General features: G+C 38.2%; 1 protein-coding gene across 1 annotated transcript in view; it reads left to right on the top strand.

Annotated features, from left to right (window-relative positions):
• The window catches only part of SPEF2 (sperm flagellar 2), a gene marked incomplete at both ends in the record, with an annotated part of 174,432 nt that overhangs the window by 7,188 nt on the left and 139,553 nt on the right, over positions 1-27,691 (top strand). Inside the window, 4 exons of the mRNA XM_080803297.1 lie at positions 10,881-10,983; positions 16,184-16,436; positions 22,307-22,447; positions 23,961-24,025. Of these exons, the coding sequence (XP_080659423.1) occupies positions 10,881-10,983; positions 16,184-16,436; positions 22,307-22,447; positions 23,961-24,025 (562 nt within the window). The remainder of the gene's footprint in view (positions 1-10,880; positions 10,984-16,183; positions 16,437-22,306; positions 22,448-23,960; positions 24,026-27,691) is intronic.

Raw genomic sequence — 27,691 nt, 5'->3', positions numbered from 1 at the left:
GGCTTTTCAAATGTGGTTGATAATGCAGACTAGATTTTTGCTTTTCTAGGAAAGGAAGAGTGAAGACCACTAGGCATAGAATGTATAGGTCTATAGGCCCTTATTTGCAATTCCAAAATTCAAGTATCTCTTTATTCATTTGGTGGCAAAACTTAACCAGAAATGCTGTCATGCTATGTTTAGTCTTCAATTCTCCCACTGAAATGTTTTGCTGTAGGAATCAAATTTTTTCCTACATGCAATTACACATGCTTCTGGTGGGAATGATATACCTTATCAGGACCTAAGGGAGGGGCCTATGTATGACTTTAAAGACAATATCAAATATTTGCCCTCTGAGTATTGAGTCACTGAGCTTAGGGATTGTGTAATTAATATGACCTGTTATCTTAAATTGGGAAACACTGATAATAATAAAAATTATCACTGAGCACTTAACTATATGCCAGGAATTATGCTAAGCATTTACATGCAATATCTCCTTAAATTGTCAAACAAACACTTAGGAGGTAGAATGCATCACTTTCTCTCTTTCAAAGACAAGAAACTGAGACTTTTGTAATTGCACCAAATCCAGCAGCTTGTAAATGAACAAGGAGTCAAACCCAGAGAATCTTTCTCCAAAACCTTTGCTTTCCTCCTTACCATTTTAAAATACAAAAGGCTCATCCCCTTTATGAGCTTTCTCCAGCTGGCTCAGGGTCATTTTGGTGGGAAGCACATGGGCCATTTCATTTGTTGTATCCTGCCTCATATAGAGCTTCCAGAAAGGCCCACATCAAAGATTGCAGCAAAAGAAGACCATCGTGATAGGGATCAGGCGTTCAGCAAGGAAAATTGGAGGCAGGGTTGAGTTGTTGCTGAATGACCTGGTCCCAGATGTAAATGACTTCAGAGCTCAGTATGAAGAATATCACTGAGCTTCCACGGTTTATTTATTTCTCAGATTATTCATTGATTTTGTCCTATAGTCAAACCCGACTCCTCTTTCCCAGGAAATTCCAGTTGTTAGTGCAAATGAACTTATAGAGGTGGCCATTGTGGAATTAGTCATGGTAGCCAGGAACATTTACTGGGAAGAAAAATATAACAAACCAAAGGGGAAAAATAAACTTTCCTTTGCTTTTTTCTTTTTCTCCTTGTTGTTTCTTTCCCACACCCCTCCCCTTTCCTCTTTTTCTTCCCCTCTCTCTCTCTGGCTTCCTTTCTGTCTTCTCATACTTTTTAATCTGTATATTCCGAGGTAATATATGTTCTCTTCATCAACTTCTTTCCTGCCTTATTTCCAGCAGGTAGTCATCTTTTCCGCTTCTTTTATTTTTTTTCTACATTTTCCCATCTGTTCTCATTCTTCATTCACCATTCTCCTAACTGCTTATGTAGCACCTGGTAATTCTGAAGTGACCTATGCATACAGAAGTTTCTGTACTTATTTATTTGTAGGAAACTATTTTTTATAATTTTTAATTTTTTTATAAAGACATAAGTTTCTGTACTTGTTTATTTGTAGGAAACTATTTTTTTATAATTTTTTTAATTTTTTTATAAACATATAATGTATTTTTAGCCCCAGGGGTACAGGTCTGTGAATCGCCAGGTTTACACACTTCACAGCACTCACCATAGCACACTCACCCCCCCAATGTCCATAACCCCACCACCCTCTCCCAACCCCCCTTCCCCCAGCAACCCTCAGTTTGTTCTGTGAGTTAAGAGTCTCTTATGGTTTGTCTCCCTCCCGATCCCATCTTGTTTCATTTATTCTTTTCCTACCCCCCAAACCCCCCACATTGCATCTCCACTTCTTCATATCAGGGAGATCATATGATACTTGTCTTTCTCTGATTGACTTATTTCACTAAGCATAATACCCTCTAGTTCCAACCACATCATAGGAAATAGCAAGATTTCATTTCTTTTGATGAATGCATAGTATTCCATTGTATGTGTGTGTGTATATATATACATATATATATGTATATATATACCACATCTTCTTTATCCATTCATCTGTTGATGGACATCTAGATTCTTTCCATAGTTTGGCTATTGTGGACCTTGCTGCTATAAAATTCGGGTGCATGTGCCCCTTTGGATAACTACACTTGTATCTTTAGGGTAATTACTCAGTAGTGCAATTGCTGGGTCATAGGGTAGCTCTATTTTCAACTTTTTGAGGAACCTCCATGCTGTTTTCCAGAATGGCTACACCAGCTTGCATTTGCATTCCCATGAACAGTATAGGAGGGTTCCCCTTTCTCTGCATCCTCTCCAACATCTGTCATTTCCTGACTTGTTAATTTTAGCCATTCTGACTGGTGTGAGGTGGTATCTCATTGTGGTTTTGATTTGTATTTTCCTGATGCCAAGTGATGTGGAGCATTTTTTCATGTGTCTGTTGGCCATCTGGATGTCTTCTTTGCAGAAATGTCTGTGCATATCCTCTGCCCATTTCTTTCTTTTTTTTTTTTAAGATTTTATTTATTTATTTGACAGAAGAGAGATCACAAGTAGGCAGAGAGGCAGGCAGAGAGAGAGGGGGAAGGAGGCTCCCTGCTGAGAAGAGAGCCTGACGCGGAGCTCGATCCCGGGACCCTGGGATCATGACCTGAGCCGAAAGCAGAGGCTTTAACCCACTGAGCCACCCAGGCGCCCCTGCCCATTTCTTGATTGGATTATTTGTTCTTTGGGTGTTGAGTTTGCTAAGCTCTTTATAGATTTTGGATACTAGCCCTTTATCTGATATGTTGCTTGCAAATATCTTCTCTCATTCTGTCTGTTGCCTTTTGGTTTTGTTAACTGTTTCCTTTGCTGTGCAAAAGCTTTTGATCTTGATGCAATCCCAATAGTTCATTTTTGCCCTCACGTCCCTTGCCTTTGGCGATGTTCCTAGGAAGAAGTTGCTGCGGCTGAGGTCGAAGAGGTTGCTACCTGTGTTCTCCTCAATGATTTTGATCGATTCTTTTCTCACATTGAGGTCCTTCATCCATTTTGAGTCTATTTTCGTGTGTGGTGTAAGGAAATGGTCCAATTTCATTTTTCTGCATGTGGGTGTCCAATTTTCCCAATACCATTTGTTGAAGAGACTCTCTTTTTTCCATTGGACATTCTTTCCTGCTTTGTCAAAAATTAGTTGACCATAGAGTTGAGAGTCTATTTCTGGGCTCTCTATTCTGTTCCATTGATCTATGTGTCTGTTTTTGTGCCAGTACCATACTGTCTTGATGATGACAGCTTTGTAATAGAGCTTGAAGTCTGGAATTGTAATGCCACCAACTTTGGCTTTCTTTTTCAATATTCCTTTGGCTATTCAAAGTCTTTTCTTGTTCCATATAAATTTTAGGATTATTTGTTCCATTTCTTTGAGAAAACGGATGGGATTTTGATAGGGATTGCATTAAATGTGTAGATTGCTTTAGGTAGCATAGCCATTTTCACAATATTTGTTCTTCCAATGCAGGAGCATGGAACATTTTTACATTTCTTTGTGTCTTCCTCAATTTCTTTCATGAGTACTTTATAATTTTCTGAGTATAGATTCTTTGCCTCTTTGGTTAGGTTTATTCCTAAGTATCTTATGGTTTTGGGTGCAATTGTAAGTGGGATTGACTCCTTAATTTCTCTTTCTTCTGTCTTGTTGTTGGTGTAAAGAAATGCAACTGATTTCTGTGCACTTATTTTATATCCTGACACTTTACTGAATTCCTGTACAAATTCTATCAGTTTCAGAGTGGAGTTTTTTGGGTTTCCCACATATAGTATCATATCATCTGCAAAGAGTGATAGTTTGACTTCTTCTTTGCTAATTTGGATGCCTTTAATTTCTTTTTGTTGTCTGATTGCTGAGGCTAGGACTTCTAGTACTATGTTGAATAGCAGTGGTGATAATGGACATCCCTGCCGTATTCTTGACCTTACCGGAAAAGCTTTCAGTTTTTCTCCATTGAGAATGATATTTGCAGTGGGTTTTTCATAGATGGCTTTGATAATATTGAGGTATGTGGCTTCTATCCCTACACTTTCAAGAGTTTTGATGAGGAAAGGATGCTGTACTTTGTCGAATGCTTTTTCAGCATCTATTGAGAGTATCATATGGTTCTTGTTCTTTCTTTTATTAAAGTATTATATCACATTGATTGATTTGCGGATGTTGAACCAACCTTACAGTCCTGGAATAAATCCCACTTGGTCGTGGTGAATAATTCTTTTAATGTACTGTTGGATCCTATTGGCTAGTATTTTGGTGAGAATTTTCGCATCTGTGTTCATCAAGGATATTGGTCTGTAATTCTCTTTTTTGGTGGGATCCTTGTCTGGTTTTGGGATCAAGGTGATGCTGGCCTCATAAAATGAGTTTGGAAGTTTTCCTTCCATTTCTATTTTTTGGAATAGTTTCAGGAGAATAGGAATTAATTCTTCTCTAAATGTTTGGTAGGATTCCCCTGGGAAGCTGTCTGGCCCTGGGCTTTTGTTTGTTTGGAGATTTTTGATAACTGTTTCAATCTCCTTACTGGTTATGGGTCTGTTCAGGTTATCTATTTCTTCCAGGTTCAGTTGTGGTAGTTTATATGTCTCTAGAAATGTATCCATTTCTTCCAGATTGTCAAATTTGTTGGCATAGAGTTGCTCATAGTATGTTCTTATAATTGTTTGTATTTCTTTGGTGTTGGTTGTGATCTCTCCTCTTTCATTCATGATTTGATTTATTTGCATCCTTTCTCTTTTCTTTTTGATAAGTCTGGCCAGGGGTTTATCAATCTTATTAATTCTTTCAAAGAACCAGCTCCTAGTTTTGTTGATTTGTTCTATTGTTTTTTTGGTTTCTATTTCATTGATTTCTGCTCTGATCTTTATGATTTCTCTTCTCCTACTGGGTTTAGGCTTTCTTTGTTGTTCTTTCTCCAGCTCCTTTAGGTGTAGGGTTAGGTTGTGTATTTGAGACCTTTCTTGTTTCTTGAGAAAGTCTTGTATCGCTATGTATTTTCCTCTCAGGACTGCCTTTGCTGTGTCCCACAGATTTTGAACCCTTGTGTTTTTCATTATCATTTGTTTCCATGAATTTTTTCAATTCTTCTTTAATTTTCTGGTTGACCCATTCATTCTTTAGAAGGATGCTGTTTAGTCTCCATGTATTTGGGTTCTTTCCAAATTTCCTCTTGTGATTGAGTTCTAGCTTCAGAGCATTGTGGTCTGAAAATGTGCAGGGAATGATCCCAATCTTTTGATACCACTTGAGACCTGATTTATGACCCAGGATGTGGTCTATTCTGGAGAATGTTCCATATGCACTAGAGAAGAATGTGTATTCCATTGCTTTGGGATGGAATGTCCTGAATATATCTGTGATATCCATCTGGTCCAGTGTGTCATTTAAGGCCTTTATTTCCTTGTTGATCTTTTGCTTGGATGATCTGTCCTTTTCAGTGAGGGGAGTGTTAAAGTCCCCTACTATTATTGTATTATTGTTGATGTGTTTCTTTGATTTTGTTATTAATTGGTTTATATAGTTGGCTGCTCCCATGTTAGGGGTATAGATATTTACAATTGTTAGAGCTTCTTGTAGGACAGACCCTTTGAGTATGATATAGTGTCCTTCCTCATCTCTTATTATAGCCTTTGACTTAAAATCTAATTGATCTGATATAAGGATTGCCACCCCAGCTTTCTTCTGATGTCCATTAGCATGGTAAATTGTTTTCCACCCCCTCACTTTGAATCTGGAGGTGTCTTTGGCTCTAAAATGAGTTTCTTGTAGGCAGCATATTGATGGTTTTTGTTTTTTTTTTAATCCATTCTGTTACCCTGTGTCTTGATTGGGGCATGTAGCCCATTTACATTCAGGGTAACTATTGAGAGATATGAATTTAGTGCCATTGTATTGCCTGTACAGTGACTGTTACTGTATATTGTTTCTGTTTCTTCCTGATCTACTACTTTTAGGCTCTTCTTTGCTTAGAGGACCCCTTTCAATATTTCCTATAGAGCTGGTTTGATGTTTGCAAATTCTTTCAGTTTTTGTTTGTCCTGGAAGCTTTTCATCTCTCCTTCTATTTTCAGTGATAGCCTAGCTGGATATAATATTCTTGGCTGCATGTTTTTCTTCTTTAGTGCTCTGAATATATCATGCCAGTTCTTTCTGGCCTGCCAGGTGTCTGTGGATAAGTCTGCTGCCAATCTAATATTTTAACCATTGTATGTTACAGACTTCTTTTCCTGGGCTGCTTTCAGGAATTTCTCTTTGTCGCTAAGACTTGTAAATTTTACTATTAGGTGATGGTGTGTGGACCTATTCTTACTGATTTTGGGGGGGTTTTCTGTGCCTCCTGGATTTTGATGCTTGTTCCCTTTGCCATATTAGGGAAATTCTCTCCAATAATTGTCTCCAATATACCTTCTGCTCCCCTCTCTCTTTCTTCTTCTTCTGGAATCCCAATTATTCTAATGTTGTTTTGTCTTATAGTGTTACTTATCTCTCAAATTCTCCCCTTGTGGTCCAGTATTTGTTTGTCTCTCTTTTGCTCAGCTTCTTTATTCTCTGTCATTTGGTCTTCTATATCACTAATTCTTTATTCTGCCTCATTGATCCTAGCAGTAAGAGCCTCCATTTTTTATTGCACCTCATTAATAGCTTTTTTTATTTCAACTTGGTTAGATTTTAGTTCATTTCTCCAGAGAGGGCTTATTCTCTCTGGAGAGGATTTCTCTAATATCTTCCATGCCTTTTTCGAGCCCGGCTAGAAACTTGAAAATCATCATTCTGAACTCTAGATCTGCCATATTACCAATGTCCGTATTGATTAGGTCCCTAAACTTTGGTACTGCCTCTTGTTCTTTTTTTTTGTGGTGATTTTTTCTGCCTTGTCATTTTGTCCAGGTAAGAATATATGAAGGAGCAAATAAAATACTAAAAGGGTGGCAAAAACCCCAGGAAAATGCGCTTTAACCAAATCAGAAGATACCCCAAATTGTGGGGGGGGGAGAAAGGGGTTAAAAAGAAGTTCAGAAAAAAAAAATTAGAAAAAGAAAACAAAGAAAAAATATAAAAAAGAAAAAAAATATATATATATTAGACTGGTGACTAGAACAGGGTCACCCACTTAAATTTGGGAGTATTTTTGTCTCTTAGAAGAAACTATCTCCCAAAATTTTAAAGAATGAAAAACATATATAAGGGTAAACACAGTGAATGGATGGAATATGTCTATAAAGATGAAAAAAATTTTTTTTTAATTTCTAAAAAGGGAGTTGATAAAGTAAGTTGTTTGGGAAAATAAAGAAAAAGAAAGTAGAGAGAATTTGCTCAGGCTGGAGACTAAAACAAGCCCAGAGCTAGATTTAGGGAATATTTTGATCTATGGAAGAAATTGTACCCCAAATTTTTTAGAAGAAAAAAACGTATGTGTATACAAAAAATAAAGTTAGATACAATGAAGGATAAAATATGACTATAATAATGAAGGTGCAAAAAGATTATTATTATTTTTTTATGAAAGGTATTGTTAAGATAAACTAGTTAAAAAATGTTAGAAGAGGAAAGGGTAAAAGTTAAAAAAAATTTAGCAGAAGAAAAAAATAAAATTAATTAACTGCAAGACTAAGGAATCATGGGGAGAAAGCCTTGAATTCCATGCTTTCCTTTCTCCTCCTCTGGAAATCCGCTGTTCTCCTTGGTAAATGAACTTGGTCTTGGCTGGATTTCTTGTTGATCTTCTGGGAGAGGGGCCTTTTGTAGTGATTCTCAAGTGTCTTTGCCTGAGGTGAATTGCACTGCCTTTACCAGGAGCTCGGCTAAGTAATCCTCTCAGGGTCGCTTTCAGGAGCTTTTGTCCCCTGAACACTTTCCCGTAGAGTTCCGGAGGACTGAAATGAAAATGGCAGCCTCCCAATCTCTAGCCCGGAGGAGCCAAGAGCTCAGGGTCCCACTCCTCAGTGCGCCCTCAGAGAAAAGCGCTCAATCACTCCTATCTCCCTGGCCTCTGGCCGTGCTCCAAACTCACCCAGCCTGTGACCAAGCATCTCTGTCTCTGGCACACAGCTCCACCTGGAGTCTCCGAACCCTGCAGATCCATGAACTCCCCCAGGGGTGTCTCCCCAGATCTTGTGGGGACCTCACTCACAGAGCAGTGGCCTGTGCCACAGGTTACGGTTCAAGGTAACCCTGAGTTGAGAGCTCACTCCTCGGCTCTGTCTCTGTAGCCGGCTTCCCCGCTCTAATACTTGCGAGCTCTGTAACACTCAGATACCCCCGATCCTTCTGTGACCCTGCAAGAACTGGGGCCACACTAACCCCGCATGGGCTTCACCCGAGTTTAGCGTCTGGAACGATGTCCCTCAGTGGAACAGACTTTTAAAAGTCCTGATTTTGTGCTCCATTGTTCCACTGCTTTCCAGGAGCTGGCTCTTCCCCCAGCAGTCTATCTTCCTGTTGCTTTGGATTCACTTCTTCGCTGGTCCTACCTTTCAGAAAGTGGTCGATTTTCTGTTTCTAGAATTGTTGCTATTCTTCTCTTTGATCTCCTGTTGGATTTGTAGGTGTTTGGAATGGCTTTATAAGCTATCTAGCTGATCTCCTGCTACCTGATGTCGTCTCAGCCTGTTACTTCTCCACCATCTTGACTCCTCCCCCTCTGTAGGAAACTATTTGACAATGAGATAATAACTGTTTGCTGTTCTTTGACCTTTATAGTCACAAATGCCTCTATTTTACTCATATCAGAATTGCCTTATTAATATGTCATGCATTTCAAAGGAAGTAGATTATTATTTTATTTTTCTTTGACCTTTGTGTAGCAAACCGTTTACTAAAGGCCCTTTGCCTACTACATGGAGGGCGACAGAATGGGATACAGATATTCCCTGGTTATTCATGGGCTAGACTTCAGGCATTCAGTCAAAGGAAGAGCAGACATAGTGCAAAATCCAGAGCGGGGTGGGGGGGGAGGAGGAGTGGACTACCTGAAGGTGGCAGACCAACAGCTTCTGAATGCAAAGCAATAGTCTTTAGACTATGAATAGATACCCATAGTCTGACAATGGTTGTATGTCAAATGGCTCCTCAGAAAGCTGAGAGGAAAATAAGGGTAGTCTAGAGAAGAGGAAAGGGAGAAAAAAACAACCCAGAAAGAAGGAAGCAATGACAGAGGAGGTGCAAGACACAGTGGGGAGCAGCCCAGGTGTCACAGTAAGGACAGTGATGGCCACCAAGACCAGGACAGCACTGGTGGCCAATAGTGTCTGGTCTTTGAGGAAAAGAGGAAGCAACAATGACTCAGGAGGAGGAGATAGCACACTTCTGCCCTTTGGACATGGAAGGAGCCATTTGGATTTCAGTGGCTTCAGATACTACTACTATCTGATGTCAAGAAACAGTCAGTAGATTCTGATGCTGAATGGTTCTGGAGTTCATCCTAAGTAGATAGAGTCAATGGGCATAGTTGACTTCCTTTTCAACTACTTTATTATGTATTGATTCAACCTGAGAATTGCAATATTATTAGGAGTACAAAATATTTTGAGAACAAATATTAGGAGAGCTTTGGGCAAAATTGTGGGCTGGTATCAGATATGCAAGAATTTTATTCTTATGAGAACATGTGGAATGCCAAGTAAGGCCTCTGGGTAGTGGCCTTGTGGAGTGACTCACCAACACCACTGCCCACCACCCCCCACTGCAGGCAACCACACACCAAGTACAATCTCTACAAATCAGAAAGAGATGTTATTTCTTCATAATCAATTAGCCACCTTATTACTGGTAAAATAGATGAAAGTGGATAATCTGGTATAAAAGAGCTTGCGATACCTCAGTGATATATAGTGTTTGGACAGCTATTGCCTAAAGGACCCTGACAGAAACATGTTGAAGGTTTTGGGAGGTTTTAGAATCATTTTAGAGATGATAGCTCTGTCCTATGATAGCATAATTTATTATATCAACTTTGCATATAATCCTTGAATAATAAATAACCCGATATCCTTTGCTTTTTTAAGAAAAATGCAAGTGACCCACCACTAAAGACATTTTTTAAAAAGCAAATATTATTAACACATTTTTTTCTGCACCTACCATTATGTGCTTGTTCTGTAGCAGGCATGGTACCAAGCAATTCTCATACATTACCTCTAATCTTTAAAATGGCTCTTCAGGAGAGTTATAGATATGGTTATCTCTGTTGTAGAGATGAAGAGACAGGAACTCAGGGTGGTTAAGCAGCTTGCCAGAGGTTGCACAGCTAGTAAGGGGCAGAGTCACAATTCCAACACAGATGTCCCTGGCTCCAAACTGTTTTCCTCTGGGTTATCTCTGTCATTGCTCGAGACAACTAGATCAGAGTAACCCCTGGAACTACCAAGGGAAAGCCTGATTATGCTCAGTAATTTTTTTTCTTTTTGAGAAGGTGCAGATAGATGGTTTTTGTAAAATTTCTGTTGTAAAAAGGTTAAAATTTAGTCTTAAAGTATACTAAAGTTTGATTGCACCTCATTTGGCTAGAATATGCTATCAACATCCCTAGATTGTACTGATAACTAACCTATTAGAGCGTAATTTTGTAAAATAAATTGAAGACTTGACTTTAGATCTAAGGTTGTTTAGATAAATTTTATTGGTTGTATTTTGTTTAATTTGGTCAAAAGTTGTGTTTCTTTCAAAATTCCATATATCTTCAAGTATCGATTTATATATTTAAGAATCTTTATAACACATTATCTGTTAAACTTCAATCTTTTTATTTGATTATTAAAAGATGTTTCTAGAAGTATTTTCATGGCATTTTGAGTTCAAGTTATGGAGTTTCACTCTATGCATATATAATGAAAATAATTGTGCTTTATATAGAACACTATAATTTACTTCTTTATCTTTATGTTTCAAAATTCAGGTCCCAAGTCATTTGCAAAGGCTTTTTCCAATGGTTATCTAATTGGAGAAATTCTGCACAAGTTTGAACTTCAGGGTGATTTTTCAGAATTTTCAGAAAGCAGGTTAGTGAAATAAATTCTTTCCTAAAAAGGATCAATTCCTTGGCATTTTAATGGTTTTAGCTTCCAAAGTTAAGGGATAGTGAACTACAATTTTGTTAATTGGTTCTTCTTTCTTTTAAGAGAAATGAAGCAATTTATAGTATCCTGGTAAAAAAACAAAACATAACAAGACAAAACCCTGTAATATTTTTTGTTTGTAGCAACTATGTTGAGATCTAATTCACAGATGGTGATTTACCAGTTTAAAGCATATAATTCAGTGGTTTTAAGCATATTTACATATTTAGTGTATTCACAACCATGACCACTAACCACCTGGCCCCTGGTACCCACTTACCTATTTTCTGTCTCTACGGATTTGCCTATTTTACGCATTTCATATTAGTGGGATCATATAATATGTGTATTTTGTGATTGGCTCCTTCCACTTAGGATACTGTTTTCAAGGTTTATCCATGTTGTAGCTTGTATCAGTACTTCTTCATTCCTATTTATTTGCTGAATAATTTCAACTGGATATATCACATTTCATTTATTAATTCATTAATTGGTGGATATGAGTCATCAGTTATTCTGAACAGCGCTGTTATGACCATTGTGTTTTCACATAGAAATGTTTTCATTCCTCTTGGGTGTGAAATTCACCTAGGAGTGAAATTGTTGGGTTACATGATCTATGTTTACAATTTTGAGCGACACCCAAATTGCTTTGCAAAGTGCCCGTTATCATTTACAGTTACGCTAGTAACATATGAAGGTTTCGGTTTTTCCACATGTTCGTCAATGCTTGTTAGGGTCTTTTTGATTATAATTGTCTAGTCAGTATTAAGCAGTATCTCTTTGTGATTTTGATTTGCATTTCCCTAATGAGTAATGATGGTGAGCCTCTTTTCATGTGCTTATCAGTCATTTGTTTTGCTTCACTGGTGAAATGTTATACAATCCTTGCCTATTTTCTTTTAACGTTTACTTTTTATTTTTTTAAAGATTTTATTTATTTGAGAGAGAGAGAATGAGATAGAGTGAGAGCACAAGTAGGCAGAGAGAGAGTGAGCGGGAAAAGCAGGTTCTCTGCTGAGCAGGGAGCCAGATGTGGGACTTGATCCCAGGACACAGGGATCATGACCTGAGCTGAAGGCAGTCGCTTAACCAACTGAGCCACCCAGGTGCCCTTAAATTTTACTTTTTAAAGCAGTTTCAGATTGATAGAAAAATTGAGAAGAAGGGACAGAGATTCCCTATTAACTCCCTCCTCTGACACATTCATAGAGTCCTTAGTATCCACTCCCTGACCAGAGGGTGCATTTATTACTGCTGATGAACCTATAATGATACGTGTTCACTCAAAGTAAATAGTTTACATTTGGGTTCATTCTTGGGGTTGTACATTCTATGGGTTTTGGACAAATGCAGAATGACTTGTATCTACCATTACAGTATCATACATAGTATTTGCACTGCCCTAAATCCTCTATGCTCTATCAGTCATGCTCCCTTACCCCAACCCTGGCAACTACTGATTTTTTTTTTAACTATCTTTATAGTTTTGCCTCTTCCAGAATGTCATATAGTTGGAACTTATGGTTTCTTTCACTTAGAAATATGCATTTAAATTTCCTCCATATCTTCTCATGGCTTGGTAGCTCATTTCTTTTTAGCACTGAATAGTTTTTCATTGTCTGGATGGACCGCAGTTGATTTATCCATTCACCTGCTGAAGGACATCTTGGTTGCTTCCAAGTTTCAGCAATCATAAATAAAGCTGCTGTAAACATCCATGTGCGGGTTTTGTGTGGACATAAAATTTGATCTCCTTTGGGTAAATAACCAGGGGCACAATTATTGGATCAGATGGTAAAAGTATGTTTAGTTTTGGAGGAAAACAATGAACTGTTTCCCAAAGTGGCTGTACCCATTAGCATTCCTCCCAGCAATGAATGAATGAGAGTTCTCGTGACTTCACATCCTCACCAGCATTTTAGCATTGTCAGTGTTTTGGATTCTGGCCATTCTGATAGGAGTATAGTGATAGCTCACTGTTGTTTTAAATTACAGTTCTTGAAAGTTGTGGAGTATATTTCTGTGTGTGTATTCCCTGAGGTTCAAGCATTGTCCCACTGCACACAATTATGTTTCTCATTGAAAAAATGAATGATGTCAGAAAGTATACCTGTTTAGAAGACTTAAAAGCACCATTCTGACCAGATGATGTATGTAGTATTTCAGGTAGACTAAACTGATGTCAGCAGGGCCATAGAGGCTCTTTGTGTTAAATGGAAAAAGGGACCTCATCTGGCTGGACACAACTGTGAAGACACAGGTCTCAGTGAACAGAGAGGCCTTTGTGCTAAGGAGAGGAACCCCTTTTTGTATGAAATAGCCTCGCATCAGGGACAAGACATGACAAGCTGAGCACAAGGTAGATTCACACTCTTGCCCCACCTTTGGACAGGGGTGTGCCCTGAATAGCATCATGTATAATAGCCCTGCTTTTCACCCACTGCAAAGAACTAATTTTATGCCACTGAGAGTCGCTACATTCCTTAATGTGAGAAGAGGGACCCACTTGTTCTGACAACCAAATTCCATCCATCTTGAATTCTTGGAACAACATACTCTTTTAAAGAAGGATCAGTATATCCATGGATATGACTTTTGTAGAAGTGTACTTTGTGGGGAAAAGGATCCTTCTTTGTCAAACCTATTTTTTAGGCAGATATGTAACGCTAGGGCTCATGATTTGGGGATTTTGTCAAATATTTTTAGTTTTTTTAGTCTAAAATAACTGAATCTATTTGCCTTAGAGATTAATAGTAAAATAATAAAAAGTAAAGGAGCATGGGTATTCCTAGGGGAACAGCTTCTACTTACCTTGTAAGATGTGTTCCCTCATCCGGTGACAAGGAGGGAAGAAGATAGGTAATCTCTGGACAAATAAGAACTGTAAGTATCAGATACTTAAGATAATTTAAAAAATCCTAAGAATGGGAGCACCTACATGACTCAGTCAGTTAAGCGTCTGACTCTTGATTTTGGGTCAGCTTTTGGTCTTATGGTTATGGGATGCAGCCCACATTCTCCATTCTTTTTGGGTGCTGGGCTTGGTTCTGATAACATCTGGAAATGGATAGTGTTTGCTTTTGGATTTTCCCCCCAGAATTTTGATGCCCCTCATCTCTGTAGCCCTAGGTTATGACCCAGGACAAAGCTCTGACGAGTGCCTCTCTGGCCATCTGTCCAAATATGTGTGGTGGACAAGACACGGGACTTTGAGGATAGAGAAGGCATGGAAGAGTAACTGTGATGGCAGAGTGAGACTAGGTGCCAGGTATCTGTCCAGGGAAGGCAAGCACAAGTCATGGATCTTACTGGCCTTTTAGAGTCATACTTTTCAAACATGGTCTGCTTCACCTGCCTCGTTTTAGGCAGGTGTGTGTTACGTCAAACTTTAAGGTTACTTGTGGAGGAACAAACTGCAAACCTGGACATAAGAAGACCTAAAAAAATGTTTACTCTTGCTGTGAGATTTCCTGTAGCATTCATTATTTCTTCTCATGACCTCTGTGACCTGCTTTTTTATTAATTTAAAATATTTTATTCAAAGCTTATTGATATAGTTTGATATGCCAGATACACATTACTAAATATTTCTGTTAAAAAAATAATAGTAAACAGAGGAAATAGGACAGTAAATGACACCATATACCTGGAAGAGGAATTTAAGTTGTTGCATCACTATTTTTGTTGACATTGGCCTTCCCATGATATTGACTCCTCATTCATATTTAGAACTCGTTCATAGAGTCCCTCAGGCCCACCTCCTTTTGCACCATGGGTTTTTTAATTTGCAGTGAATGGGCACTTTTAGGCTACATTTTAGGAGGTTCACAGACATCTGAAAAAGGCATACACATTTTGTGTCTGTGCCCGAGTGTGTGTTTTCTTTCCTGTGGAACAGGTGCCATGGCTCTCATCAGATTTTCAGTGGTATCTGTGATACAAAACAAAAAACAAAAACAGTAATCTCTGGAGAAACAGGATACTAGCAACAGTATATAAATTTTAAGTGTGAAGCAATCTCTATAAACTTCTAAAAACTTAACTGAGGTCATGAAGATCATCGTATCGTCCCCAAATAATTTTATAGTCCAAAATGAAGTTACTGAATGAATAACCCTATTATCAGAAATTCTACCCAATATGTGCCCAACCCATCTTTTCTAAGGTATCTCTCTTTTTTTTTTTTTTGGAGAGGGAAGTGTAGGACTTTCACTTATATATGAGTATATTCAGTATATTTTTTTCCATGAAAGAATGTGACTGAATGTTAGGAAATTAAAGCAAGGAGGACATAGGCCAGTGGTTAAAATTGGTATTTGTTTCTAGTTGGAACATGGAAAGGCACAGAAATTGAAAATGCCCCCAACATTATCCTTCTGTCACTGGATTCACAGGCTTATTAACAGCCCTAGATTATTTGAGACCTGTATTCTAACACTGACCTCAGTTTACCGCTTCTTGTTTACTCATCTGTTTTCCCTGCTGTGAACACCGCAAGGGCAGGGACTGCACCCTATTCATCTTTGTAAGTTTAATAAATGTATTAAAATTTCATAGGTGACTCAGCATTAACTTAAAATTAGAAAGTCTTTACTGATTAAAGTAGTAATATAACTTTTAAGTGAAGATGATATAATTAGTGTGATTGCATAGCTAATATTATTTAATGAAATATTTCTGATGGTGCCTGGGAGGATCGTTGTTAAAGTCATCAGTGCAACATTTAGGGCTATTTTCAGACTCCCATAATAATGTCATTTAACAATATGGAAATTTAAATTACAGTTTTCCCTTCTGAGTAAAATATTTTTCAAAACCATAGTTGTTTTTCCATGTAGAAGAAAGCACTTAGTTATCTGTTTTTGTTTTGACCTCTTGTAAAAATTCTAGCATGCATTTAAGCAGAAAAATGTACAAAATCAGCTTTAGCTATACCATTCCAGAGAAATAAATGGGAGGAATTCAGGGCATTAGAATATCTCAAGGTAGTTACATGATTGAGTGGTTTTAGAGAGGAGTGGTATATTGAAAAGAATATACAATAATTCATAATATTAGATCATGATAATGCCTCTGATATTTGTTGTCTCTAATTCAGTGCCAGTGTCTAATTGTGGAAACTGTTTGTTTTAATGCCTAGAGTTTCAAATGCCAAACTTAATAATTTTTCTCGCTTGGAGCCAACACTTCACCTTCTGGGTGTGCAGTTTGATCAGAACGTGGCCCACAGCATCATCACAGAAAAGCCTGGGGCGGCAACCAAACTTTTGTATCAGTTGTACATTGTTCTTCATAAAAAGAATAAAAGTGGACTGACTGGAGTGGAAATACAATCCATACAACCCCCGGCAAGCGTCAGACAGCAAAGTATGAAAAGTGAGGCTTTTCGAGACGTAAGTACACAAAGAGACATAAACGTATCATGATGTAAGACTCGGGAAAGTAAAATGACAGTGACATTGGCTGCTCAAAGAAGCACCATTGGGTAGCTATGTCCCTTATGCATGTTCTTGGTCATACTTGGACTTTGTTTTATATTAATGTTTTCAATTTGTTTATCCATTTTTGATGTCTCCCTCCATCCTATCCACATTACCAACAGTTTATCAAATTCTGTATGTTCCTAATTTGCAGTGTTTTTATGCCTTACTCCTCTCTTTCCATTTCTGGCCCTGTCATGTCTGCTCAGATCCCTGCGTGAACACTGCAGCAACATGTCTAACATGTCTCCCGGTCTTCTAGCTTTCCACCAGAGGTCAATCAATGGCTAGATGAATTTTTTCTAAATTCCAGTTGCACTGTGCCCTTTTGCTCAGAAGCCTCATTTTACTGGACTGACATTCAAAATCTTTCACTAAATGGTCTCAATCTGTCTTTCTCTGTTTCTTCATAGTCCTCAGCATAAAGTCTTTGTTTTTTCTTTCTTTTTTTTTTTAAAGGATTTTACTTATTTTTTTTTTTTTTTTTGTCAGAGAGAGAGAGAGCACACAAGCAGAGGGAGAAGCAGGCTCCCCGCTGAGCAAGGAGCCCGATGCGGGATCCATCCCAGGACCCTGGGATCATGACCTGAGCCAAAGGCAAACGCTTAACCAACTGAGCCACCCAGGCATCTTGAGTCTTAGTTTTTTCTTCACTGATCCCCCACCTGTCCTTGAATAGCTCTTGTATATTTCTGCTTTTCCCTCCCTTTCACCTAAGCTCCCACTTTTCATCTCGCTCCTTCCCACAAACTCTTCTCCATCCACTGCTGTGCAGCCTTCCCAACACACATGGATTCTTCCTGTGGAACTCCTAGGGCATGGGTAGTTTCCACTCTCTGGTGATAGCCTCCTGCTGCTCATACTGTGGCTAACTTTCATGATTAATCTGTCATACAGCCTTACAAGATTTTTAGTCCTTCAAATTCAAGGAATATGCCTAATAGAATGCTTTCAACATTGCAAATATTCATTGTGTTTCGATTAGTTGATACAACTTTTTAGTTGACAGTTCTCTCCAGTTCCCGTTGCTGTTTCCTTATGGCAAATGAAGTACATTAACTTTTCCAGGCCTCTGGGATAATGGGGAGTGTTGCACTGACCCAATGCATTAAATAGAAATGGAAATAATTAAATGTTTAAATTGAACTTCTGAAGACACAGTAACATAATAGATGTGAGGGCCATCTCCACTTTTATATTTGTCTATTCTTAGTGACATCCTTATGAGCCTGGTGGCAGAAGGAGCTCAGCACCCACAGAGAGCTGGAAATTAGATTAAGGTTACAACCAAAGAACTTGGTCTTGCCTTCTGCCCCCTTCACTTGCAAAGCTGAGTAACTTTGGGCCAATCCCTGGAATACTCTTAACCTCCATTTTCCCAGCAGCTGAAATAAGATTGATTATCTCTACCTGCCTCAGAGTTAGGCTTTTTTTTTTTTTAACATGTATATAATTTTAAGGAAACAATATATGAGAAAATTCTTTGTGAAGTATAAAACAGTCAACAGGAACAAGAGCTGTAAGAGTTGTGTAGTTGAGGCCAAGAAGAAACCACTGTGTTTAATGTTGGCCATGGTGACCTCCCAGAGTCAATCATTCATTCGTTGAACAAATATTAATTGGGCTCCTATTTTATGTCAGGCAATTGCACTACAATCAACATAAGAAAAGTCCCCACCCATTTAGAGCTTCCATTCTTGGGAGAGAAAAATATTTCAGTGGAGTAGTGTGGAATGTTGTGAGTTGAAGAGTAAATTGAGATGAGGCAGATGGGAGCATAGACTGTTCATTCAGGAATGTGGAGGTGAAAGAGAAGAGGAGAGAACAGTGGCTGCAGGAGAGAAGAGCACGAGCAGTGTGCCATTACTTGTTTTCTTTATGGACATAGAAAGTGGGACAGCTGGCCAATTGAGAAAAAGAACCAGGGGCAGGAGATGACTGGTGTGGGAGCCAAGGTCCTCTGGGAAAGAAAGGAGGATGCAGCTGATGGTCCAGGTGGAGGAGGAGGTATCTTAAGAAAGAACTAGACATGCCTTTTTCTCTGAAATCAGGTAGAAGAAAATGCAGGTGTCTTACATAATTATAGTAATGACTAAAATTCATTGATTGTGCAGAGCGAGATGCAAAGCCCGGTTCTAGGTGATATATATATATATCCCTTTGATCTTCACAATAGCCTTATAAGATACCTATCTTTTATTATTCCCATTTTACAGATGATGAAACTAAGGTGCAGAGGAGTTAAGTAACTTGCTCAACTTAATGCAGCAAATAGGTGATAAAGTTGCAACAAAGCTAAGCAGAGTGACTCTAGAGCCACACACTTAACCGTGGGCTATGTTATATCTCAGTGGGTATTTCCTGGGTTAGGGAGGGATAATAAAGATATAAGATAAGATATAGACATGTGTTGAAGTAGAGAAGTAGGATGTTCAGGGATTTTACACTTTTGTTGCCTCTGTGGAGATGGAGGCCAGGCCATTTTTAATAATGAAATAAGCAGGAAGGTGAGTAAGGGCTTAAAGTCAGCTGAAAGGTCCATAAGAGATCTTCTGAGTAAGTGCCCATATCTGCTTAGGTGGCTTTAGAAGACAAGGACCAAAAATGGTTTGAGCAACAGTTCCATTTGAAAAAAACTTTAATAAGTCTTCAGTTTTTAAGGAGGTTACTTTTGGTTATAAAAGTTTTTCTTAATTCCATTAGCCCTATTACTCTGTTCCTCATTTTATAATCATCTTTGAGGTTCATTTTCTTACACTGTTAGACTCTCATTTCCAATGGCCTGGAAGTTTTAATGTTTCTTCACTTTTTACTAGGAATTAGCTTAAGGAATTAGCTCTTATATTATCTTTTATATGTTGAATTGGTTTTATGAAATTATTTTTATGAAAATGTACTTCTCTAAGAATTCAAATGCCACTCATTAAAAATTAAACTCAGAAAAAAATAAAAATTAAACTCAGAGCAAAAAATATAGAAATATATTTGAAACTTTTGTAAGAAAGAATCAAATATGTTTTTATTGTTTTCATGTAAATTAAAGATCTGAGTGACTAGTATGGGGCTTGTATTTATTTTAACCATCAACAAGAGTAATTCATAGAAATTTTATTTTGGAGACAAATTTTATGTGTGCTTTTAATGATAATATACTTTTTATTTTCTAATAATGAAATCCTTTGAACTGCTTTCTCCATTTAGAGACTTAGAAACCTGATACCACGTCAAACTGATTTCAATCTGATGCGGGTTACACACAGGTTTCAAGAAAAATATAAACACATGAAAGAAGATCTTGTCCACATGCATTTTGAGAAACTTGAAAAATTTCAAAAGCTCAAGGAAGAACAAAGATCTTTTAATATTGAAAAGGTTTCATAGTACGATTTTTCCAGAAATTCATTAGAGCATAGAGTATACTGTTTGGGATTTATGCCTATAGTACACATTGCATAAGCATTAATGTAGCATAAGTTGTGTGTTCCTTTGACTCATGCTCCACCCTGCTCTCACCTTTCTCTTCCTTACTCTCCCCTTTGTTCCATTCCCACTCCTGCCCTCACCTCTCCTTGTGACCAGGAACGAGAACTGCCATTCTTTGGAGTGGCAGGACAACTTGATCTCTTTTTAGGTTGTCTGGTAGAAATTAATGCTTCACATGGGTCAGCGGTGGGGGTTTGCTACTAACCACTCCAGTGAAGGCTTGTGATGGTTGCCCCCACTAAGAGATGTAGAGCGGGCATTCCCCCTCTGAGTTCCCTCTTTTGCAATCCCCTGGTCTTTCTGTCCTGCCTCATTTCTCTCGTCATGGTAGTTTGAGTTGATAGCCTGCTTGCTTCCTTTTCCAAACCCCTTAAACATCTCTTGCCTTCTTTCTGGCCCTTCTTGCTTTAACTAACTCCCCACTGCTTCTTAAATTTCTCTGAAAACCTTTAATGATCTCCTATGCCTTTAAGTACATGAGAACATGATGGTGTGAGGAATCATTAAAGATTTTCAAGAGAATTTCAGGTGACTACGTATATGGAATGTGTAAACTACGGGCAAAAGAATTACAGTTCTTCTCCTTGCACTACAAATCACTTTTAAAATTCATATGTTTAAAATGATAAGAAATGGACACATCCTAAATATAGTCAGCCCCCTGTGCAGAGCGGGGGGGAAGATGAGAGACAAATTCTGGAAGATCATATGATCTCATTACTTGCCAGAGAGTAGATAAAGCACCGGGCTTCCCCTCTCACATTGCATGGTAAGGCGACAAGGCACTCCTAAAGCAATGTTTAAGTAAAGACCAAGTGCTGGGACTCTTAATTTTTAAGGAACGAGCCCGTCTGACTTTGATGTGCTAAGTATAATGCAGAAAGAGTCCAAAGAAAGTTGGGAAAAAGGAAATATGAAACCATTAAATATTAAATAAATTATGTTAAAAATGGTAGGAAGCAGGGGCACCTGGGTGGCTTAGTCAAACATCTGACTCTTGATTTCAGCTCAGATCATGATCTCAGGGTCATGAGATCAAGCCCCATGGTGGGTTCCTTGCTGGGCCTGCAGTCTGCTTAAGATTCTCTCCCTCTCTCTCTGTTTCTTTTTCCGTCTCCCCAGCTCCCAGCTTGTGTTCTCTCTCTCACATGTAACAACAACAACAAAAAAAATCGCAGGGAGCAAATAGGGCAAAAGGGAGAGCCTATGTCTTCTTCCTGGTTTTCTTGAGAAGGGAAGATCAACATATTACAACGATATAAAAAGTTATATTTTGGAAAGTAAAATGAAGAAAAATTTTAAGTTATTTATAATTTTAGATTTTTTAGTGGTTAAAGTTTCTTTGGATATAGAAAAATATGATCTTATTAGCTCTAATATAATACTTAGTAGTAAAATCATGATTAGTTTTACATGTTACTTCATAAATCATCTAATCTTTAAAATATTTTGTCTGATTTTCATGATTTTTTTTTTGCTTTCATCTATGCTTATGTTCTACTTAAAATAAATACTCCCAGGTAGAGAAGAGATGATCTAATAATGGTATCACATAATTCAGTATTTAATTCAGTATTTGAAGTAGCCTCTCAGTTCATTGTTTAGCTGTGACGGAGTTTGGGGGAAGTTTGTTGTATCCACTGGATTCCCCAGAAGTCCTCCTAAAGACTATCTCCCAGATGGAATTTTCTCTTCAAGTCATCTTTAGAGACAGCATTTTCTCTTTACGTTATTGGGTAGGTCTGAAGGTAGAATTGGGAAAGAATGATATTCTTCTTTGTATTTGAGGCACCTTTATTATTCTTTCAGTGTCATCACCTAGAATGAAGATGCACATATCTGATAGGCATAATTTGAGGATTCCAAAATCACGTGTGTGTGTGTGTGTGTGTTTTAAGATTTATTTATTTATTTATTTGACACAAAGAGAGAGAGAGAGAGCGAGCGAGCACAAGCAGGGAACGGCTGGCAGACAGATAGGGAGAAGCAGGCTCCCCGCTGAGCAGAGTGCCCCACGTGGGGCTCGATCCCAAGATCCTGGGATCATGACCAGAGCTGAAGACAGATGCTTAACAGACTGAGCCACCCAGGTGCCCCCCCCCACACACAATTGTGTTTTAATATCATACTTTTCGAAATGAGTCATATTGATACCTGCTTTCTAACATTACATGGTTGTGACACCCAGTCCACTGGTAAATTTCTGAGTTCTGAGAAATGTATATATGTGTACTTGTGAGTGTGTAACATAGCCTGTTTTTCTGATGAGTGGAATAACTAAACATCTATGGGATATTCAGCAACGCTTGAACAGAAGACGACAAAATGAAATAATGGCCAAAATCCAAGCAGCTATCATACAGATTCCTAAACCTGCATCAAATCGTACTTTGAGAGCACTTGAGGCCCAAAAAATGATGAAAAAGAAAAAAGAGGCAGAGGTAAGTGATAATCCTTTAATTTGGTGTTGTGTTAATCTTAATAAAAGAAATATCTTTCTCTAAAACATAGAGATTGCCCCCAACTGCTTAGTTCCTTTTCAAATTATTGGTGGCATTGTTCCTTCTCATTCAAAACCCCTTCACTGTGTGCATATATAATCCATATTATACTGTTATTTGTTCAGAATGAGAGAATGTAACTGTAGGTCAGGGATAAGAAACTCATGTTAAATGACAGTACCAATCTGGACTCCTGTGTTGAGGATTCTGTGGTCACTACAAAAATATTCTAGAATGGTGCTGCTGTGATGGGTCACAATCACCATGGGTACGGAGGTGTCAATCAAGGTATACATACCATACATATGCCATTCCTACTATATTTTTTACTCAGTTCCTTCTCACTATGCTGCACTATTTTTCTATGAGTACCAGAAATGTTAAGTGTTTTCCTTGCTATCAGTATGTGTAAATTTAAGATACCTACGCTAGTGGTATTTTATTAGACCATACCAGCTGTCAGGATACCATCTGCTTCTATTTCATAGCGGAGCAATACTACATTTTGATACTAATTCCTGCAGCCCACATTGCATACTGCTCCAGTGATTATTAATGATATTCTCTCCTGGGACCTAAGGAAAAGAATAACAGCTACCATTTATTGAGGATTTGCTATATGTCAGCCTGTGGGTTGGCAACTTTACATTATCTTTCATTTGTAAATAACTCTCTAAGTAGGGTATTACTCCCCCAATTTCTAAATAAGGAAACCGAGACTCAGAAAGCTGCCATGTTTCACTCTGGTACCAAGGATAGTAAAGCAGAGATTTGACAGGTCTCTCTGATATCTAAATCCAATACATTTTATGTTAATCCACATTTATTTATTTTTTTAATATTTAAAAAATATCCTGTACTTGTATTCTAAAGAAAATTATTCATAGAGGCTTTTTTTTTTTCAGGTCCAAATTTTAGAAAAGTATTTAATTCTTGTATTTCTCTCACATGGTTAAAATTTATTAATAAGGATTTACAGTAGATGAAGGATGAGCTAAACTAATATTCAGAAAGCAAATTAATAGCATAAATAAGGTTGCACAAGAAATGTTTAAGACATGCAAGATAATAATTTTTGAAGAAGTATTTATATCCCCCCCCCAAAATGCTTATTCTTCTTTAAAAGAATTGCAAACAAAAATTCATGGCCTGAGATTCTTTGATAATTTCCATTCTCATTAAATGGCCTTTGTTGCACTCTCAGAGCTAGAACTGTGAGTGGAATGACTCAGAGAAGGCAGCTTTCACACTCTTTTAGGTATATTTAGCCTAGTCTAAAAATAATGAATCAGAATTATAAAAGTATTCTATAATGCAGCTTTTTATATCTTACCTCCTAATTAGCCTGAAATAGTAGTGAATACAACCTTGGAAATTTGTAAAGTGAACACAGTAAATGAAGATTTTCAGTGGCTTTTAGAGATGGAAAACTGATAACGAATTTTCTTTAAAGGATGTGGCTAATGAGATTAAGAAGTTTGAAGCCTTAATAAAAAAGGATCTCCAGGCCAAAGAAAGGTGAGATGTGAATTACTTTAACAATCCTAGAACTGCTTTCTGTTCTACCTGTAGCTTTTAAATACTCAGAAATAGTTTATGGGCAATAGCTGCTCCAAAGATCTTTTTACTTTCTAGAAGCTTCATTAAGAGAGTACATGAAAGAAGGTAAATGAGCTAAAATTCAGGTTTATTGTTCATGAACAACTTTTGTAAATACCAGGAGGACTATTATGAGTTGGGAAGTTATTTTATTTTTCGATGCTATGCTTACTGTCCTAAGTTAACACAATTTTTGAGCATTTATAAAAATTGTCTCAAGTTACCACTAATTTAACTTTGTCATAAAGCCTTTATTAGATGCTCATTGGTTTCTTTCATGTTGCATGCTCAGCATTTAGCATAGGGACCAGCAATAAAAAACTGTAGAATGAGTGTAACTGTCACTGAAATGGTCAGCTCCGTGAGTTTATTTCAAAAAATGCCTGGTTAATGGGCTTCATTTGCCTAAAGATAAAGATCCTCTCCCCTTTTCTTTCCTATTAGGGGTCACTGACTCAGAGAACATAATTGAGTAGGGTCTGCATATGTGGGAGCAACTTGAATTCTTCCACATTTTTAAATGGGAACTTTCCAAATTCTACTCACTTACATTTTATGGAATGTGAACTAATTTCTGTTAAAGAAGAAAAGCTGACACAAATTATATAAATCAGTTCTATATTAATATTTCTGAGGGAAAGAAACAGAGTCAAATGAGGAGAAATAAGAAAAAGAATAAGAAGTGGTGAGGAAATCAGGTGTGGAAGGAAAATAAAGGAAAGTGAAGAATACATACATTATATATTCTTCTACCCTCTGCAGAAACTTTTGATGCCCTATTCTGATTCCCACTGCCATTTACCAGTGCTGCCCCAGGCTAAAGAAAACACAATCCAAGCCTACCCATCTAGTAGCCACCACCCAAACCCCACTATACTCATCCCCGCCTGGGCCAGGAAACCACCGGATTTCTTCCAACTCTTTCACTCATCTCACCTGCCATGCACTCTGGAGTGATAAGTAGATGGTATCTACCAGAGCAACCATCTTAAAATATTGGAATACTTTTGTTACTTTAGGTGAATAGTATTCCCTCTAGCTCTAGCAACCAGAATTAACACCAAACATAGCAGTGGCCTGTAATTCCTGCACCAGCACCCATTTTGATTGATTAGTGTCTTTGCCATGTCAGTTGTTAAATTTGTTTGTTTTTTTTTTACTTTTTTTTTGTTTTTTGTTTTTAAAAATTTATTTGACAGAGAGAGAGATCATAAGTAGGCAGAGAGGCAGGCAGAGAAAGAGGGAGAAGCAGGCTCCCCACCAAGCAGAGAGCCTGATGTGGGGCTCGATGCCAGGACCCTAAAGCCGAAGTCATGACCTGAAGCCAAAGTCACGACCTGAGCAGAAGGCGAGGTTTGACCCACTGAGCCACCCAGGTGCCCTCAGTTGTTAAATATTTTAAAGATCATCCTGTGCAATACAGCTCAAACATTCACTCTGCTTACTTCTATTGGCTTTGCTAACCCATCTTGAACCTAAGTCTCTCTATCAATTAGCTTTCTTTTTTTTTTTTTTCAATTAGCTTTAGAAACCCCAAACAAGAGCAGGTTAAATTAGATAGAGGTTTACCTCTCTCCTGTAATGGAAACCAGAATGTAAGCAGCTCAGGGAATCTGTTGGAGCTCCAAACTCATCAAGGACTGAGGGTTTCCTTTAGCTCCACCGTTCTGTTGTGGTTTTTGTACATACATTCATATTCACAGTTCAAGATGGCTCCTGGGGCTCTGGCCATTTGGCCCATGTTCTAGATATAAGGAAGGAAGATAGGCAAAAAGTAGTTATCTGAAGTAGCTGAAATAGCTCCTTTTAAGAACCTTCCCAGAAGTCCCAGGTAACATTTGTGCTTACATTTTATTGGCCAGAATTTGGTCATGTGGCCACACTTAGCACAATGGGAGGCTGGGAAATGTAGTCTTGGGCTGGGTACACTGTTTTCCTGAATAAACCTGGGGCTCTCTTTTGTGGAAAAAGGGAAGGAAATGGCAGTGTCTATCACAGACCCTTTCTCGGCAGAAGCCTCCACTTGGTCTTGCCAGAGATTTAGCACTGGAGGGCCATGAACTATAGACATCCTCACTTCAATTCTTAGGGCAGCAGGATGGGGCCTAGGGCAGCCAGACTCCCTGGACCAGTCACAGTGACTGTGATGCTTCACCTTCCAAATCCCTCTCAGAATGCTGCACAAAAAGCATTTTCTCTGATAGCCCCAGATAAAGAATGTTGGGAAGCACTGGTCTAAAGCAAACTTTTGAGGAAAACAGAAGTTATGGTACAGTAAGGGCCTTTGTTAAGTCCTTTATCAATCACTGCATTAGTTCATTCTGAATATTTAGCTTAGAATCAAGCATCTTCTGGGCTCTTTCAAAAACTTCACACTACTTAATTCCAGAAAGCACTAAAATCTCATAAGTTGACCTTAAAGAACCATTTCTGCAGCTGCCCATTTCACAGCCTGCTCCTGAAACAGTTCCTCAGGGATGTCACCACAAAGTCCATCTTTCTTCTTTTGTGGAAGAAGGAAACATTGTCTCAGTGAGAGCAATGCAAGAGCTCCCATGGCTGCTTTTCCCCCACATGTACTTTGTCTTTATTTTCTAACACAAATAATAAATGCTAGCTGCTACTTTTTTTTTTTAAAGCTGAAGTTGTCGCCTGCTATAATTTGACACTTGAATCCATAGATTTACTTTAGACTCTTCCTAGCAATTACTTTTTAAATATATACAAATTTTGTCAAGGTTTCAATTACTAGTAATTCAAACACACCCAATTATTAACTCTGTGGAGGCCTGACAAGCAGATATAGAGAAAATTAATTATTGCCCTCAAGAAACCCACATCTAGGAAAATGAATATTTATTCAAGTAAATATCACGTTGCTTTCTTCAGACCTTAATTGGAGTGAGACAGCAGATGGATGGGTGGAGCACAGACTGATAAATAAAGGAGTAACAACATGTTAAGTATATTAAATCATGTACAATCCAAAGTTAATTATTTTAAACAGCACATTTGAGGGATGCCTGGGTGGCTCAGTGGGTTAAACCCCTGCTTTAGGCTCAGGTCATGATCCCCGGGGTCCTGGGATCGAGCCCCACATCAGGCTCCCTGCTTAATGGAGAGCCGGCTTCTTCCTCTCTCTCTGCCTGCCGCTCTGCCTACCTGTGCTCACTCGCTCTCTCTCTCTCTCTGTCAAATCAATAAATAAAATCTTTAAAAAACTTTTGAGTAAAAACATAATAAGAATTTTAAAGGATGATCTAAAAAGTTAGGCCACATAACTTTCTTAAGTACTTAATTGTACTAATTCTTCTTTTTCTTTTTTTTAATTGTACTAATTCTTTTTTTTAAGATTTTATTTATTTATTTGACAGACAGAGATCACAAGTAGGCAGAGAGGCAGGCAGAGAAAGAGGAAGGGAAGCAGGCTCGCTGCTTCACAGAGAGCCCGATGCGGGGCTCGATCCCAGGACCCTGGGATCATGACCTGAGCTGAAGGCAGAGGCTTTAACCCACTGAGCCACCCAGGCGCCCCTAATTGTACTAATTCTTAATAAATAGAGTTAAATTCTGTATTTGATCTTA

Source organism: Martes martes (genome assembly GCF_963455335.1).
Source record: "Martes martes genome assembly, chromosome: 5".
Taxonomy (NCBI): domain Eukaryota; kingdom Metazoa; phylum Chordata; class Mammalia; order Carnivora; family Mustelidae; genus Martes; species Martes martes.
Note: the sequence above shows the minus strand (reverse complement) of the source record. Positions and strands in the feature narration are given on the sequence as shown.